This window comes from Acomys russatus, chromosome X, assembly GCF_903995435.1.
Source record: "Acomys russatus chromosome X, mAcoRus1.1, whole genome shotgun sequence".
Lineage (NCBI taxonomy): Eukaryota > Metazoa > Chordata > Mammalia > Rodentia > Muridae > Acomys > Acomys russatus.
The window spans coordinates 83,303,144-83,322,259 of NC_067169.1; the positions used below are offsets into that span (position 1 = coordinate 83,303,144).

At 36.3% G+C, this 19,116-nt stretch overlaps 1 protein-coding gene across 1 annotated transcript in view; it reads left to right on the top strand.

Moving 5' to 3' along the window:
• The window catches only part of Col4a5 (collagen type IV alpha 5 chain), a 192,155-nt gene that overhangs the window by 131,609 nt on the left and 41,430 nt on the right, over positions 1 to 19,116 (top strand). The window contains exons 30-36 of the mRNA XM_051142260.1: positions 4,555 to 4,668; positions 7,554 to 7,721; positions 8,979 to 9,068; positions 9,508 to 9,657; positions 12,462 to 12,560; positions 13,797 to 13,886; positions 14,839 to 14,978. Coding sequence (XP_050998217.1) covers positions 4,555 to 4,668; positions 7,554 to 7,721; positions 8,979 to 9,068; positions 9,508 to 9,657; positions 12,462 to 12,560; positions 13,797 to 13,886; positions 14,839 to 14,978 — 851 coding nt within the window. The remainder of the gene's footprint in view (positions 1 to 4,554; positions 4,669 to 7,553; positions 7,722 to 8,978; positions 9,069 to 9,507; positions 9,658 to 12,461; positions 12,561 to 13,796; positions 13,887 to 14,838; positions 14,979 to 19,116) is intronic.

Sequence of the window (19,116 nt, forward strand, 5' to 3'; positions counted from 1 at the left end):
CATGCACGCACAGAGCATTAACTAAGAAAGGGTATAATCTAAGCCATTAAACAAAGCTTAGCAAATTAAAAACAGATTTCTTAAGAAGTCAATACCAAGGGGGAGGGTCTCAGAGGAGAGGAAGGTGGGGAAACTGTGGTCAGGATATACTATATGCGAGAAGAATAAATAAAAAAGAAGTCAATACCAGAAAACATTGAGGAAATTATACCAGGAAGATACCTCTGCTTGGAAATATCTTTACATATTTTGAAAATAACCTGAATACATAAGTAAACCATAAGCCAAAGAAATCTTTAGGAAAATTAACAAAGATGTCTAATTGAGTTAAAATGAAAACAAAATATATTTAGTGGTTCAAAATGAAGTGTTATGCTAAAATTATATTAGAGAAATCTAACATAAATTACTATATTTTAGAAAATGAAAAAATAAACAAATTGAAAACAGTGTGTGCAGGAGAATAAAATATGTCAATTATATGAAAATTTAAAAACAGGATATTTATGTGAAGCTGAATGAGTTTCTTCAAAAAGACCAATAGAACTGGTACACAGATGAGTTTAAATGAGATCCTTTGAAAACCTTAGTAAAACTGATAAACATAGAGCCAAGACGACCATGTTGTTGATATTAAGAATGAAAATGAGAACATCATTGCAGTTCTGCTGGAGACATTAGAAGAATAACAGAGTACTATAATAAATAATTGCATGCTGATAAACGTGCTAACAACAGATAAAGTGGGCCAATCATAAATTATTGCCATGATTTATTGATGATCACTGATAAAATAGCATAGGTTTATTTTTCTCCTAAAATTGAGCTTGTAGTTAAAACGTGTCAATCAAAGAAAACTTCAGGTCCAGGTGACATTTCTGGGAATTTGTATCAAACATTTTAAAATGCAGTAATATCATTTCTACAAAGCTTCTTCCTGAGTAGAATGCTTGATTGATCAACTTCCAGTGGCTGTAAGGGTAGAATTACTCTAATACTAAGTCGAAGTTTTAGTGAGTGAGTTGGCATTCCCCTCCCTCTAGTAGGAATCTTGTGTAAGTAGAAGGTGTCTTTTTCAGTCTCCATGGTCCCTAATCCTAGGAGTCTCAGAGTCCCCCTCATATCCCCCCGGGAGCTTACCCTGACTTAGGTCTCTAGCTTGGCACAGGGATGCCCCCACCCACATTTTTCTTTTCTCTGCAGGCCTTCTGTCCTCAGGCCCTTGCTCTCACCAGGCCTGATTCCCACCCTCATATCTCTCTGAGCTCCCTCTCTTACTTTGTTCCCTCTCTTCAACCACTACCTCTGTCTATTCTATTTCCGCTTCTGAGTGAGATTTAAGCATCCTCCCTTGGATCCTCCTTGTTACTTATCTTCTTTGGGTCTATGTATTGTAGTATGTTAATCCTGTACTATATAGCTAAAATCCACTTGAGTACATACCACGTGTGTCTTTCTGGGTCTGTGTTACCTCACTCAAGAGGATCTTTTCTAGTTCAATTAACCTCCCTGGCAATTTCAAGATTTCCTTGTTTTTGATAGCTGAATAGTATTCCATTGTGTAAATGTACCACAGTTTATCCGTTCTTCTGTTGAGGGACATCTAGGTCGTTTCCAATTTCTGGCTAATATGAATAAGGCTGCTATGAACAGAGTTGAGCAAGTGTCCTTGTTGTATGGTGGAGCATCTTTTGGGTATATGCCCAGGAGTGGTATTGCTGGGTCTTGAGGTAGAGCTATTGCCAATTTTTTGAGAAAGCACCAGATTGACTTCCAAAGTGACTGTACAAGTTTGCACTCCTAACAACAATGGAGGAGTGTTCTCCTTTCTCCACATCCTTGCCAGCATGTTCTGTCACTTGATCTTAGCCACTCTGGTAGGTGTAAAATTGCATTTCCCTGATGGCTTGAAGACACACAGGTCTATAAGTAGAATTTTGTTTGTGTTTGTGTGTGTGTGTGTGTGTGTGTGTGTGTGTGTGTGTGTGTGTAGCTGGAGATGAAATCTAAGTGCTCTTGTATGCCAGCCATACACTCTAATGCCGAGGTAATTTCTGTCATATGAATGTTTTTTTAAACAAGTTTAAATTTCAATAGAAAAAGAATCCAACTAACAAATAGTGTGAAAACTATTTTATATGTGTGTATGAAACAAGCAAACAAAACAAATGAACCTTTATTTTTACAAATTTCAACTCAGAATACATTGTAGACCATACATAATGCTTCAAAACTTAAAACTTCTAGAACACAAGCACTCCAACTTTTTTCTGTAAAATGTCAAACAGAATATTTTAGGAAAAATGTATGGAACACTAGAAAAAAATCATAAAATGGAAAACTGCTAATTTGGATTTAATTAAAATAAAATATTTTCACATCATGTATTAAGCACAGTATTTGTGAGCAGAATACATAAACATTTATAAAACTCAACAGTCAGCACACATATACCAAATTTAAAATAGAGTTGGAGAATGATGAAAACAATTTAAACAGATATTTATTGTTCACCCCCAAAGACATTAAAGTGATAAGGACATGTAAGAATCTTCAATAGCTTCATCAGCAAATATAGGTTCAAACCACAATGAGATAGATACATAACAATAGCAATTGCCTTTCTTTTCAAAACCAAGCAAAGTTGCCAGCACATATGTAGCATAATTGAGTTTTGCACTCAGCTAGTTAGAATGCAAAATGGGGCAGCCACTTTGAAAACCAGTTCAGTCTCCAGCAAAGGAATAAAACACAAGCTTCATTTCACATCAAAAATTGTTCCAGTGTGTTAGAAAGTAAAATATGGCCTTACTCTTTGAAATAGCAATCCCATTTCTAGGCATTTGCTAAAGAAAACTATGAAGCTTCACATGAAAATGTGCAAATCTACATTCATAGGAGCTTTACTTATAATTAACAAGAATTGGAAATAGCACAAATATCCATCAAACAGTAAAGACTAACACAATGTAATGTATTTATTCAATGAAATATTTGATTTGTGGTATTAGGGATCAAGTCCAGGACCTCATGCATGCTAAACATACACTCTAACTGTTGACAAAAAAATCTTAGCCCAAATTATATCTTTCAAAAATTTCCAGTCAATGTCAATAGGAAAATAAATCTTTTCAACAAACAGTGCTAAAAACTTTTAGATATCTGTATATACAACAAGCATAAATGAATCTCAGATGTGTCATATTAAGTGAACAAAGACATACTCAAGAGGCTACATGCTGCATGATTGCATTCATGGCATTCTAGAAATGGAAAACCTGTAAGAAATAAAGTGGAACAGTAGTTACAAGAAAATTGTTGTGTAGGGAAGGACCAACTACAGATCACAGGTCCTTTTGAGGATTGGCGAAGTAGTTCTAAATCTGGATTTAAGTGGCAGTTATACAATTGTATCCATTTGTCAAAATTCATCCAAGTGTGTGATGAAAGACCAGGTTTTTAAAAAATACAATGTTTTTTATTAGTTCTTTAGACATTCATACATACTATGTAGTTTTCCCAGTCCTGCCTATAATGCCTTCCAGATCCATCCTTCACCACTCAATGCCTTTCAACTTCATGACCTCTTTTTAAAAAAATGGCCCATGAGGTCCAACTTGTGCTGCTTATACATTTGAGTCCACTAGATCTTGAGCAACCTACCATGGGCCATACCCTTAAAGGAGACTGACTTTCTTTTCTCCAGAAGCCATCAACGGAGGATAGCTCCTCGATGATGGATGCAGCCCATGAGCCCCTCTCCCCACTGTGCAGGAATCTTCATTGATTTGATCTGGTGCACACAACCAGAGCTGCTGCTGTGTCCCTAACTGCAGCTGCCCTTTCATGTCTGTCCTGTCCAGAAGACGTTGATTTTCCTCCGGTCCTTCCTGAATTCCGTCTCTTAAAATTATTCCACCTGTCCTTCCTCAGTGGTCTCTAAGAAAATTTTAACAGATGTAACAATTTTGAAAAGTGTGAATGATAGGCATTGCAGAGAGTGAAGTTTCAACCGTCAAGATATTTTAGGCAAGATGGGAGAATCTTGAGAATATTTTTGGCAATAAACCCGAATTAATAAAATGGAAAATGTTAAAAATGTATCTGCTTAAAGCATAGGTTAAAAAGTATGTCTTCATAAGCAAAAAGTTACCCACTATTAATTACATATACTGTAGGTTGTAATCTTTTTGCTCTTTTGAGAGGTTGGGTCAAGAGCTGAAATTGACTGCTGGCCTTGTGTTAAATAAGACTTTCAGTATAAATGGGGTTTCTGCTTTTGGTACTTATTTGTACTTTTCTTTCTGGATAAACTAGTCTCATTGCATCTTGTTATGCCATGTTTGCTTGATATCCCTGTGAGGTCTGCCCTTTTCTAAAGGGAAATAGAGGAGGGGTGGATCTAGGGGAGAGGGGAGGTGGCGGGAAGAGAGACTGAGAGGAGTGGAAGGAGAGGAAACTGCTGTTGGGTTGCATCGAATGAGAGAAGAATAAAAAGGGGGGGCGGTCAAAGCTGTTGGTTTTTAACACATATACCATGGGTTTTTTTAAAAGGCGATGTTGGACCAAATGGACAACCTGGCCCAATCGGGCCTCCTGGGCTGCCAGGAATTGGTATTCAGGGACCACCAGGAGTACCAGGGATCCCTGGACCAATAGGCCAACCTGGTAAGATTACAATAAATGTGCCTCTTATAGGACTTACAATTCATATAAACATCTTCCAGGAATGTAATTTAAAAAGTAATTCATATATGTATATAATTTTATGTAATTGTGGATTATAGATCACAGCATAAGAGCTATATTTAATGCTTGATACTCCCCTCTCTGTTCACTTAATATCCATCTATTTCTAACAATACCATTTTATAATTATAGTTACCATTACCTTATAATCTTTGAGCAATACACAGTTTTAGAAACATAGACCTCAAACTGTTAAGTGCTGATTATTTCAGATGAGAATAGCAGTAATGCAGTAACATGCAGGACTTGTCTGTAGAACTTGCTCAAGTTACTAACACATAAAAGCCAGTACTAGGGTTCAGCAAGAATTTTCTGTAAAATTACATTATATGTATTTTGTTTTCTTTTAATTAAAAAGAGTAAAGTTTATCCCCTTCTCCCTTTAGGCCCATAAACTAGGAATAATTTTGTAGCTGAGCACATTAATCTTGTTTGTTTTAATTCGATACTTAGAAAGGTTTTGTGAACATGTAGCTTATTGGTTTTGCCTCCATAGATAGAGAACCATACGTTCTTATATATTTGTATGAGAGTCTACAAATTGTGGATTCTGAATGAATTCACATTATTTATTTACTCGGGTGTGGTAAGGGCCATTCTCAAGACTGCATTTTGTTATCTCAAAACAGTGTAATAGTTTATAAAATGAAAACAAACATGGATCATTTAACTGATTTTTAATTCACATGAACATATAAGACTGTTGAACACAATTCAGATATACATATATAGAACACATATTTTCTGACCTTAAGTGACACCAGGAATGTTGTTGGTTATTGCATTAAGAATCTCAAATCATCTTAATCCCTAAACAACTAATCTTAATTGTAAAACTAAATTATCTGGTCTTCAACCCCATCAGAGCCTTGAGAAGGAATAAAATTTATTATCTGAGTAAACAGGAAGTGCAGATTAGCAGCTCCCAAAATGAGAAAATTACAGAGACAGTTTGCTGCCTAGACAGTCACATTTTTAGGTTGATAGAGATGAGATATGGTAGATATTGATTTATATTCATAGTGGTAGATTCACCAAGATAGGAAAGATGTTTTCTCCAAGGTTGCCAAATACAAATAGCCACATTGTTTCATGGTTCTTCTTGCTATAGGTAGTTTATTGTATATATGTGTAGCAATATGAATATATATGCAAAACTAAAAAAATTAAAATTAAAAAAGGAATATCAAAACAGTGATTAACAATATGAAACACAATAAAGGCTCTATTTATTCATGTACTATTTTAAAACTTTATTTGAAGGCACATTGAACTTTTTTATAGCCCCTGACATGTTGTTACTGATTGTAACATAAGAAACTTGGAGTCACGCTTTGAACAAGGTTGTTATAAACAGTTGCTTCATCATTCATGGAGAAAAAAAAAGCTCTGCCCAATCCACATATCAGTGAGATCTTGAAGAAAAAAGTATTTTTAGTTTTGACTATTACAGACTTCATTTGCTACTTCACAAAGAAAGATAACTTCTGTTGTGTTTTATTGTTTCTTTCAGTTTGAAGAAATACATTACTGTATAGAAGCAATTTGAATGAAATAAAAACAATATTAATAAGTATCTGAATAAAATATTAAATATTACTACATATTTCTTTTTAACTATAGCTAATGCCTTTCAACTGTTTTATTTATTGAAACAACTAATATTCTACTTCCTTACTGCTTTCTCCCCCAAACCCTCTGGTAGCATATATACATATATTGATCATAAAGACTGTATAGTTTCAGAACAGTGCTAGTTAATAACTTTTAATTCACCTTCATATATTTGTCTGTAAATATTTTCTTTGTCATAGACTTTAATATCTAATCTAATCCTATTCATCAGTTAACAAAATTAGCATGAACAATTATTCAATGAATTCTCAATATTTATATTTTTCAAGTCACATTTTATTATGCATGGAGCATATACTCATTTTTAAGGCAAATTTTATTTACAGCACCAAAGGATAATATTAATTTAATACATTTTAAACTGCCCTGATTCTTACATAGTAGGGTTATCAGCAAGACCATTACTAGGATCTTGGTAAACCTGAGTTAGAGTGCATGACAAAAGCTGCCAGGAGCTTATAATATACTTGTTTCATTTTGCAATAGAAAATGTAATACAAAATAATAGGATTAAGCATAAACTTAAACAAAACAAAACTTAACACAAAATAATGCAATAGAAAACAATGCAAAATAATAAGAACTGATTGTGTTATATCATTAAAACAGGATGTAAGACAACATCAAAATCAAGCCAAACCAAACTGAGTTATTTGATAATCATTCAGAGGGGTCGAAATACTGTTCACTAATAATTGGTAATGGAATGGAATGGTGAAAATCCACCTGTAGTCAGTGGGCCAGTGGCAAATCATGAGGTGTTAACAGTTTACAATGGCTGTTGAGTACATCCATAGTATGTACTCAAATAATTCTCCAATAATTTATTACCATAATCTTTTTTTATTGAATAATATAACCAGAAAACTGGGCTCTTGTTTCATGGTTTTGGTCTTTTTGTTTGTACTTTGTAAAAAGTTAGTCAACAATTAACTAGGAATTTTTTCAAAACTGTGTTTTACCAAAAGCAATTTGAGAAAAACTATCTTCAATATGATTTAGATATGTTACAGCTTGATTTTCTCTAGTCATTTTTACATTCACGATGCCAAAATTTCTGCCTTGGGTTTATCATATACATATTCTGTCATTTCTTTCCTAGAAAAAAATCAGACCCATCATATGGAAATTACACCAATATTTACTAATGTTAATGTGTTCTTAACTAGGCCTACATGGGTTACCAGGAGAGAAGGGAGATCCGGGGCCCCCTGGATTTGATGTTCCAGGACCCCCTGGAGAGAGAGGTAGTCCAGGCCACCCTGGAGCCCCTGGTCTTATAGGACCTCCTGGGTCACCTGGTCTCCCAGGAAAAGCAGGTGTCCCTGGATTTCCAGGTAATGTTTAATAATCTGTCTGATTGGGGATCAAAGAAACTAACATAAATATGACTGACATAATTTTCATACTACATTTTACAAATTAACACTATTAATGAGTGTTAACTGTATGAATATTGGAAACTTAGTGTGCTGTTTGCACTATACATTTTTATACTGTATGACAGTACCATTTATATATTACTATATAATAAGTGATCCAAGATGTAATGCTTTAAGGCAGCTTTTCATACATTTTGATTAAGGTTCTGTGGGTCAGAAATCAATGGATGCCATCACTGAATTATTTTCTATAATTCATATTACTCCAACAAGAGTGACTGGAGTTGTAGAATCCAATTTTATGACGATGCTTTCATGACACTTGGGTATTCTTAGCTCATGTGGCATCTAATAATGCCTATTCTCATCATTTTAGCATCCTTCTGTGGTAAGTGGCTTCCCAAAGAAAGAATTTCATGCCACAAAAATGAGGTCTGGAAAGACAGCTCAGTGGTTAAAACACTGGCTACTCTTCCAGAGAATTGGGATTGGATTCCCAGCAGCCACATGACAGCTCTCAAGTGTCTGTAACTCCAGCCCCAGGAAATCCAGTGCTTTCTTCTTGCCTCCCAGGGTACTGCATGCACATGTTGCACAGCACAGACAAGCATTAATCCAAAACACCCATATAAATAAATTTTTTTAAAAAACTTGTTTTATAGAGGGAGGGAAACAGGTGAGGGTAGGACACAGACTGTTTCAGGGCATCCCAGTTGGCGAATTCTTTTTTTATTTATGTATTTTTTTAATGTAGGATGTTCTGTCTGCATACACACAAACATGCCAGAGGAGGGCATCAAATCCCATTATAGATGGTTGTGAGCCACCATGTGGGAATTGAACTCAGAACCTCTGGAAGAATAGCCACTGTTCTTAACTGCTGAACCATCTCACCAGCCCCATGGTGAATTCTTATTATATAGCCTTGGGAGTTGCACTAGCTCAGGTAGTCGATGGTAAAGCACAAGGTCCAGATCCTATGGAAGAAGGCTACAGTGAGATGTATAAATGGGGAAGTATGCATCACTGGAAGGCCTTTTTGTGGAGAATAGTTAGCACAGTGAGTTTTGCCAGAAGTGAGTGCTGTGCTTACAAGTGGTCACTGCGCTTTCATTTCATTCCTAAATACTTTTCCAATTGATCTCTTTAAATGTCCATCTTATCTTTCCAAAGTCCAAAGAGACAAAAGTTATTAATTGATATTTTCCGAAGGTGCCAAAGGAGAAATGGGTATGATGGGACCTCCAGGCCCACCTGGACCTTTGGGAATTCCTGGAAGGAGTGGTGCTCCTGGTCTTAAAGGTAAGAAATGGAGTTTTCTGACAGATATATCTGACAAAGAAATTTAAACACTGTGTTCTGTCAATACACGTTCCGTTTTTCCTATTTTAATACTAATAGTGCTTAGTATGTTGTTTCTTCATAATGTGCCAATTAAAAATGTCTTGTTGTCAGATTGATAACACACTGAATCCATCTACCTGCAACACTGTAAAGGTTTATCCCATAATCTGAGAATTAAACTCCATGTTCTTATCCTGAGCGTTTAATTACTGTCAAAGAATCCCAGAAAGCAGAGATTATTATCCGAGTTTAAAAACATGTGCACACTCAAGTAATTTATTGGCAGACATCGAGTTACATAAATGTGTTGAGTGCTTAGATCATTACTTAGCTATGAGACACATGGTAGTTTTGCATGCATTAATTATGGATGAACAAATATGGTTGTTGACTTTAGGTGATGATGGCATGCAAGGTCAGCCAGGTCTTCCTGGCCCTGCAGGAGAAAAAGGTGGTAAAGGAGAACCCGGCCTTCCTGGTCCTCCTGGTCCAATGGATCCAGATTTCCTGGGATCGAAAGGAGAGAAGGGTGAGCCTGGTTTACCAGGTAAGTGAATGGATGCACTCACAAATAATCTGTTTGCATATCTTAAATTTAATTTTTGGAAAAGGCACAGGATAACAAACACAGTCCCACAAACCCGGTTCCTGAAGTTTGATTTTATACATATTCATGTATGTATGTATGTATGGTGTGTGTGTGTGTGTGTGTGTGTGTGTATGTGTGTGTGTGTGTGTGTGTGTGTGTGTGTGAGAGAGAGAGAGAGAGAGAGAGAGAGAGAGAGAGAGAGAGAGAGAGAGAGAGAGAGAGAGAGAGAGAGACTGGATATGTAGAAGTCAAAGAACAACTTTCAGAAGTTGGTTCCCTCCACCTACATTGTAAATTCCAGGGATTGGACACAGGTCATCAGGCTTTTATTTTTTTAAAAATTAATTTATTCAGATTACATCATTCAGATTCAAAAAACACAGTTACCTACTGAGCCATCTTGCCTGACCCCTGACATATTAAGTATCAGAGAAGTAACTTGTAGTTACTGGATTAAACAAGTCAATTAGATACATAACATTTTGGTAGTGATTCATGATATTTCTTTTTTTTTTTTCGGTTCATGATATTTCATTGATGACTTTTCTAATTGAATATTTTCTTTGTTGTTTACCTGTCATGAGCCCCAATATTTTAAAGCAGACCTAAGGAGCTGGGAAGCTAGCTCAGTGAAATGTTTATTATGCAAGCATAAAACTGGAGTTTGAATGCCCAGAACCTACATAAAAGCAAAATAGGCACCTGCCTATAATGTTACCACTTTAACATAGACACAGTGGAACTCTGGAAGACTTTTAAGTTCAGGGAGACACCTGTAACAAAGTGGAAAGCAATCTAAGAAGACATCCAACTTCAACTTTGGGCCTCTATGTGCATCTACAAACACACATGTGCCAACAAGCCTCTGAGCTTGTATAGACACACATACACACACACACACACACACACACACACACACACAAATACACACATAAGTAAATACATTCATAAATAAAATAGACTTAAATAACTACCTTCAGGTTTCCAGAAGTATCACAGGATTATAGAAGAAAAATGATATATACCACAATAATTTGAGAATAGGAAATTTGGTATTTAAGAAATGTGGTGGTCCTTTCCATTTTTTTCTTGAAACCAAATGAGAATGACTAATATAATGTTGTTGAATATAACAACTTTATATTGTAAAAAAAATGGCTTCTTTTCACAGATGATTCAACAAAAATCACCACAAAATGTAAATACATATACAATAATTTATAAAGTATCTATAGAATAGAAACATACTTTTTAGAAAAAACACTTGCCACTTTTTGTGTTCTGTTAATATCATCAGTTATGTGTATGTGTGTAAGCAAATGTTATGAGTTTCTCATTGAGCATGATTTGACAAAAAATTTTCCTTAAAAATATATTTCTTATGTTGAAGTTTTTCACAAAGTAGCAAAAGAGGCAAGAACACGTAAATTTTTGGATGACTAAAATGAAATGTTTTTCTTAAGTATCTCTTCTTTTAAAAATCATATTCTTCTATTGATTCATTGATGTGTATGCATATGCATATGCTACAATGCCCATGTGAATGTCAGAGGACAACATACTTCTACTCCACTATGTGGGCCCCAAAGGTTGTACTCAGGTCTTAAGGCTTGGTGGCAATCATCCACTGAGCAATCTTACCATCTCCTGGGGGTTCTAATCTCATGTAGCTTCTTTGACCTTTCCAAATGACAGGGCAGTGAACTATACTTGACTTCTACCGCAGGGTTATTAGTGATAAAACACTTTAAGACAGGAGCAAAGAGGATCTTGATCTTATTTGGCTGATGTGATTTTTTTTTGTTAGATATAGTGAAAATTAGAGAAACTAATAGTTCATAGTACATCAGAGTATTATCTTTTTGGTGATCTTTTCATTCTTACTTGTCCTAGGAATTTTGTCTTCTTGATTTGGGAAATCAATTAGACTGTCATAAAAAGAGTTGTTGTTACAGAGAACAGAATTAAGAAAATGGTTTGGTTAAAGTCCAATAATCACCCATCACAGAGAGAGAGAGAGAGACAGAGAGAGAGAGAGAGAAAGAGAGAGAGAGAGAGAGAGAGAGAGACAGAGAGAGAGACAGAGAGAGAGACAGAGAGAGAGAGAGAGAGAGAGAGAGAGAGAGAGAGAGAGAGAGAGAGAGAGAGAGAGAGAGAGAGAGAAGGAGGGAGAAAGGGAAAAGGAGAGAGAGCGAGAGAGAGAGAGAGCCAGTTTCTCTATTTCACTTATATACAGTTCAACACTTAAGCAGCTTTTTGGCAAATTCATTTAATTTATTCCACAGAATTAGCCTAACTTCTTTTTTTTTCAGTCTGTTATTCATGCTCTTTATTGCATTATATGGTGCGAATGAGGGGTAATACAGGCTCTCTAAGACATTTAGAGAGGTTTTTTTTCTCTTTTTTTTTAAGATATAATTTTTTCTTCAAAAGAATTTGTTTTATTTTTGCACATACATTTATATTATTACACATAAATAAAAAATTCATACAGCAAGAAGAACCATGAAACAGTCAGGGATTATGTGTACGTTACATTTATGGTGTTTTGGCTATTTGTATTTGGCAACCTTGAAGAAAACATCTTTTTTAACTTGATAAGTCTAAAATTCTGAATGAGAATCAATATCTATCAGATCCCATCTCTGTCCACTTAAAACATCTATCTAGACCTAGGTGTTCTGTTTTTCAACATGCAAAACTATGGAAATATCCTTTCTTGAATTCAGCCTAACTTGTTTTTTTATGCTTATCTTTGGAAGGTATTCCTGGACTTTCAGGGCCAAAAGGCTACCAGGGTTTGCCTGGAGACCCAGGGCAACCTGGACTGAGTGGACAGCCTGGATCACCAGGACTACCAGGTATGTAAGACAGACCACTCTGTCATTTGCATAGCTGAGGGTGATCTCCGGAAAAGTAATGGCCTTCATCCTGTTTAAGGATTGTTTGGATCTGGTCATGCTAAGTGTGGCTAGGCTTGACAAAACTGTTGACATTTGACCCAAATTTTAATAGATAAGATATATGGGACACTTTATTTTGCTTATTCAGATTCAGATTTTGCAAACAACAGACTATATGTAGAACTGTGATTCAAATAATGTGCTATATTTTAGCACAAACATTCCAACATATGAATACGACTATTATCTGGTAGAAGCCTGACTAATTCACCTGTTTCAGTTGTTTTTAGTTGTTGTTTGTTTGTTTGGTGATATAAGATAAGTCATTTATTCTACAAGTGATTGTAGTTTTTAATTTTTAAAATTTCTAAAGATGAAAGTTTCACAGACCACCTTCTATTCTGTTATAGCACAAACACTCTTACAATGTAAATGTTTTCTTTTCTTTCTTTCCTTTTTTAGTTTTTGTCCTACTTCTCATAAAACTTTCAGGTATTTTATTTTACTTTGACCCCAGGGGATATAAAAAGCAGCTGGTCTTCGTCCTCTTAGAAAAACCCTGAAAGTCATTTATTTTTCATCTCATTCATACCACACTATTTTGATGGAGTTAGAAAGATAGATTCACTCCTGGTTTCTTCCAAACACCTTTTGCGTTCTGTTCTTAAAGCTGGAAGTCACTGAAAGAAAAACAAACATACATTTATAGCAGCATGTAGGTGACATCACACGGCTCAAGCACCTGTGATGTTCTAATTAGTATCCTCAAACACATCCAGGTCAGTCCATCAACCCAGAAGCCCTTATCTCTCTCTGGCCTATCATGGTGGGGCTCTGTCATGACACAAATCCGTTGCTGAAATTTTATTAAACATTATTACATTGGATTTATCTGTGAGAATAAAAAATGGGTAATTATACATAGGCAACAAGCAGAACACCAAATGCATGGAGTGGTTTTAGGAGAAGGAGAATCAAGGTGCTCAGGTAAAATTGTCTTTATTTTTATCAGGTTGGATTTAAAGATATGTAGTAGCATAATTATATTCCAGTATGTTACTAAAGAGACTTCTGAGAGACTCCTTGCCTATTTCACACTGAATTATATCTGTAGACTTTAATACAACAAAATGTATTCTTCCAATGTCATTCTGCCACTTTTTTGCTTTAATTTAATCAACACTGCTTTTCTAGGTCCCAAGGGTAACCCTGGTCTCCCTGGTCCACCAGGACTTACAGGACCTCCTGGACCTAAAGGAAACATTGGTGACATGGGCTTTCCTGGTGAGAGATAAAAAAAATCATATTCATTCTTTTTTTTAATTTGAGACGGCGTCTCATGTAGTACAGGTTGTCATTGAACTTGCTACATAGATAAGGATGACCTTTAATTTTCAGTCATCCTGTATCTACCTCTGAAAAACTGGGATTATAAGTGTTTGACACTATGTCATGTTTATGATGTGTTAAAGATTGAACATGCAGTTTTATTCATATGAAGCAAGCACTCTGCCAGTTGACCTATGACCCAACCCTTATTTTTATACCCCCCCCCTTTATCAGAAAAGATGTAAAGTATAAGGTCTGGGTAAGTAGCTAAGTGAAAATATGTATGAGGCCTGGGAACTGGAGCATTGGAGATGGGGTAGATGTTAACAAACAGAGTAACGCACTCTCTAAAATAATCAATGGATAGATCTCTCACGACAAAAATTATTTAAAGTGAGTAATAAAGACAGAATTTTAAGAAATTAAAAAGTTAGAATTCACAAACACATGTCCTCTATAGCTTTTCTTTTTCATCAAAATTTGTTTAGAAAGCTGGGCGTGATAGCACATGCCTTTAACCCCAGCATTTGGGAGGTAGAGGCAGGTAGATTGCTGTGAGTTCAAGGCCAGCCTGGTCTACAGTGAGTTCCAGGACATGCAGGGCTTTTATACAGAGAAACCCTGTCTTGAAAAACTAAAAGCAAAAACAAAAACAAAAACAAAAAACCTAAAACAAAAACAAAAAACTCTGTAGAAATAGGCTGTTTATAAGCCTGTATATGAGCTCATCATATATAAGTTGGCAGGGATATTTGCCCCAAAGATATTTCTACTAGGTCACATTTATCTTAGGTTTGCCATAAGTAAAGACAATTTTATTAAATATTATACTATATTGAACGTAAGCATGTTTTTGTTTTCATCCCAATTGTGAGATGTGAAACTGCCATTACGTATTTTCAACTAGGCCCTCAAGGTGTGGATGGTCCCTCTGGACCTCCTGGAGTTCCTGGACAACCTGGCTCTCCGGGGTTACCTGGCCAGAAAGGAAGTAAAGGAGATCCTGGTGTTTCAGGAATTGGTCTTCCGGGTCTTCCTGGTCCAAAGGTAATCCCCTTCTGATCATGTATATGAGAAGTTGCACCTTTTCTCTGCTTGTTTGTTTTCAAGACATGGTTTCTTCTTGTAGCCTTGTCTGTTCTGGGCTTGCTTGGTAGACCAGGCTGGCCACAGAGTCACAGAGATCCACCTGCCTCTGCCTCCCCGAGTGCTGGGATTAAAGGCATGCGCCACCAAGCCTGGCTTTGCAGCTTCTCTTTAACTGTGTTCATTTCTAATTCTTAACTAAACAAACTCCAGAAAGACAAGATGTGCTCTGAGCAAAGGATGTGTTCCTCCCGTTTTCTCGTAGGTTGTGTGGTCGACCTGGTAACAATAAATAGATGATCTGGGGGGCCTAGCATAAGTTTTATTCTTAAGTAAAATGGGAAGCAAAATGAGAAGATATAATGATTGTACATTATTTATTTAAAAATCAGCCCCCCTGATCCCCTGATTTAAAAGCAGATAGTATACAGAACAGTTATGATAGTATTGAAGAATACAACATGGAAATACTGTTGGCTTGGGTCGGGGGGGGGTGGAAGTGGAAGTGATAAAAAATGATCTGATTCTGAACATGGTTCACAGGTCAAACAGAAAGGTCTGCATATGAAACATGAGACAAAAGAGGGTGTCAAAGTGGATTCCAAAATTTTTGTCCTAAAAAAATGGAAGATAAGAAAGATTTTGGAAATAGCAAGTTTGGGGAAAATATAAAGAATGTTAATTCAGTGATTGCTCATATTCTCTCGCTGAAACAGTAAAGTCATCATGAGATGTAGCAATGAGGGAGAAGACTTTAGGCCTTTAGGAAACGTCGTCTTCTACAGCTAGAAATGTAGGTCAGTGCATTTTTTTTTTCAGATAAATTCTCAGTTGACCCAAGCTCATTTTTGAGAAATTTCATTTTTACTCAATGATTTAAATTCCCATTTTTTAACTTCTGAAATTTGTTCATGTATAGTGTTTTCTATACTAGCCTGATTTCAACATTGCATACTAGAGTGAAAACCAGCACTATAAACCATCTCTGAATTTATAATAGAAGGTATTCACAAAATATTTGAATTAGGAATTATTGATGGTACTCTTAAGCAAAAAGATCATTTACAGCTGTTTTCTATGTAGCTTTTAGGTATACTTCTGCAAGACACCCATATACACAGGTACGAAGCTGACAGAAATTAACTGTTTAAAAAATTCCTAAGAGCCTCATTCAAAAATAAGCAACCGCCTTGAATAGAGCTTTCTCTAAAACTCATAATACAAATTGATAGTAAATATATCCACATGCCTAAGTAATACAGAGATGCAAATCAGCTATACAGTGAGAAATAGTAAATAGGGCCCGGGGATGTAGCTTAGTTGGTAGAATGCTTACCTAACACTCATGAATCCTTGGAGTTTATCTTCAGCACCACATAAACAAGACATGATGCCACACACCTCATTAACAGGTACGTTGAGATACAGTGACATACCACTTTCCACTCAGTAAAGTAGCCACTTTCAAGAAGGCTGGAGAGGATTAATGAAATTGAAAGACTTACATATTGCTGATGGGAAAGTAAAATGATACAACTGCTATAAAAATATTTGATGATGCCTCACAAATTTATAGCTATCATATAACCTTACAGTCCCACTTCTATGTATATACCTAAGAGAAAAAGGCTTGCAGCTTCTCGCAGAAACCTGTACTTGTATGTAAATGCTTATAGCATCATTATTTATAATGGTCAGAAAGGGGAATAAATCCAAAAGGCCATTGGTGGATGAATGGCTAAACAGATCATGCTTTATCCATACAACAGAATATTATGTGGTGATTAATAGGAATAAAGTACTGATATAACTTAGATAATCATCCAAAATCCATCCTAAGTAAAATAAGCCAGACACAGATATCCATATTACATACTTTTATTTACCTAAAATGTCCAGAATAGGCAAACCTATATACACAGCAGAGTAAGTGTTGCTGGAGCCTTGAGTGATAAAGGGAATGTGGAATGACTACTAATGAGTACAGGTTTTTTTTTTTTTTAATGTTAATGGTTTTTTTTTTGGTGATAACTTATAGATTTATTAAACATGAGAGGAAAAAATCTTATACACTCAGTAGACTGGCAGAAGGCTCATGGGCCCCCTCACCCCATAGTCCCGTGCCTTCTTTGCAGACAGCGGTCCCGGACACCGATTCTTTGCTAGAAAGTATTTGCCATCATCTGGACCTCCAAGCAACTGCCTTTCTTGGTTGAACTTCCTTACAGCTCACAGACTTGTGTGTCTGATCCTACCTCCTTCCCTAGAAATTCTATTACCTGAGTTGATATGTTGAGGTCTAATTAACTGAAAACTATATAATCTAAAAATTTTCAACTAAAGAGGAAAATATTTTCCAGTTCCAAATGGGAATAAGTACCTCATTAGAGGTCTTTCAGTTTTTCTTGCCCTCACGACATAAGCCTCATCCTGCCTCCTCTTTCATGCTGCATTCATCACTTTTCTGGAATGTTCTGCATGCCATTGTGGTCTTCTACTTGGTCTCTTGCACACTCAGCCCAAGATACAACTAGACCATGTCTCTCCTAGACCCTCTGATCTGTTCTCATCTCCAAGTTCTAATGTCCGCAGCCAAGGCCTGAAGATGGGCCTTGGACCCATCCTCCCAGCCCGTTACTCTTGTATCTACCTCTTGCTTCTGTTTTTGCAAGCCACCCTCCTGTCTTTCCTCAACCACACTAGACACATCTCACCTCTGGAGTCTCTGCCTGGATTGTAACTCCTTAAGATAATTTAATTTATCCTTCACTTGTTTTACATGGCTTTGTAAAAGCCTTATCAAACAGTTAATGTTTTTTTTTAATTAGGTTTTGATCCATTCTTCTACTGAGGGATACTTAGGCTGTTTCCATGTTCTGGCTATTATGAATAAGGCTGCTATGAACATGGTTGAGCAAATTTTCTTGTTGTGTGCTGGAGCATCTTCTGGGTATATTCCAAGGAGTGGAATAGCTAGGTATTGAGGAAGCCCTGTGGTACATTTACACTACTCAGCTATTAAAAACAAGGAATTCTTGAAATTTGTGGACAAATGAATTGAACTAGAAATGATCATAATGAGTGAGTTAACCCAGAAGCAGAAAGACTCAAATGGTATATACTCACCTATATCTGCATACTAGCCCAAGGGGCATGTCCCATGAAAGTCTTCACTAACTAGGAAACTGGGACAGAGGGGAGAACATCCTATTGGGACTCTAGATGAGAGAAGCATGGGAGAATGGCAAAGTTGAAGGATCCAGAGGATCCTAGAAACCTACAAGTAGAACATTATGATAGGCAGATTTGGGCCCAGGGTTCCCGCTCAAACTATGGCACCAGTCAAGGACAATACAGGCCATAAACTTCAACCCCCTACCCAGATCTAGCCAATGAACAGGACATTCTCCACAGTTGAGTGGAGAGTGGGGTATGACTTTCACACATACTCTGGTGCCTCATATTTGACCACGTCCCCTGAATGGGGAGGCCTGGTGGCACTCAGAGGAAGGACAGCAGGCTACCAAGAAGAGACTTGATACCCTATGAACATATACAGGGTGAGGAGGTCCCCCTCAGTCACAGTCATAGGGGAGGGGAGTGAGGGGAAAATAGGAGGGAGGGAGGATTGAGAGGATACAAGGGAGGAGACAACCATGGAGATGTAATATGAATAAATTAGTAAAATAAAATAAAATAAAATAAATTAGGTTTTGAAGATAGTTGTCCAAATCTATGAATGTACTAAGAACACTGAACTGACAGTGTGGTATAAGAATTATCCAAATAAGTTGTGTAAACGCTTTATCCTCAGTGGTGAAAAAAAATCTGCTACAAGATTCCTACCTATAAAGTTAATGTTTCACTTCTCTTGAAATTAATTTCCTAATTTCTCGATGTTTTAAGTTATAGAATCCTGAGATCTGATGAAGAAATAGATGTTGATTTCCTTGCATTTATCTTTAAAGATATTTAAGATAATTATATTTTTAATTAAAAATATATATTTATGTTATATAGCTTAGTAGAACCACATATAATGCTGCAATAACATGGCATACCTTAGTTTGATAAGTCTCATTGTCCTTGATGTATTTGT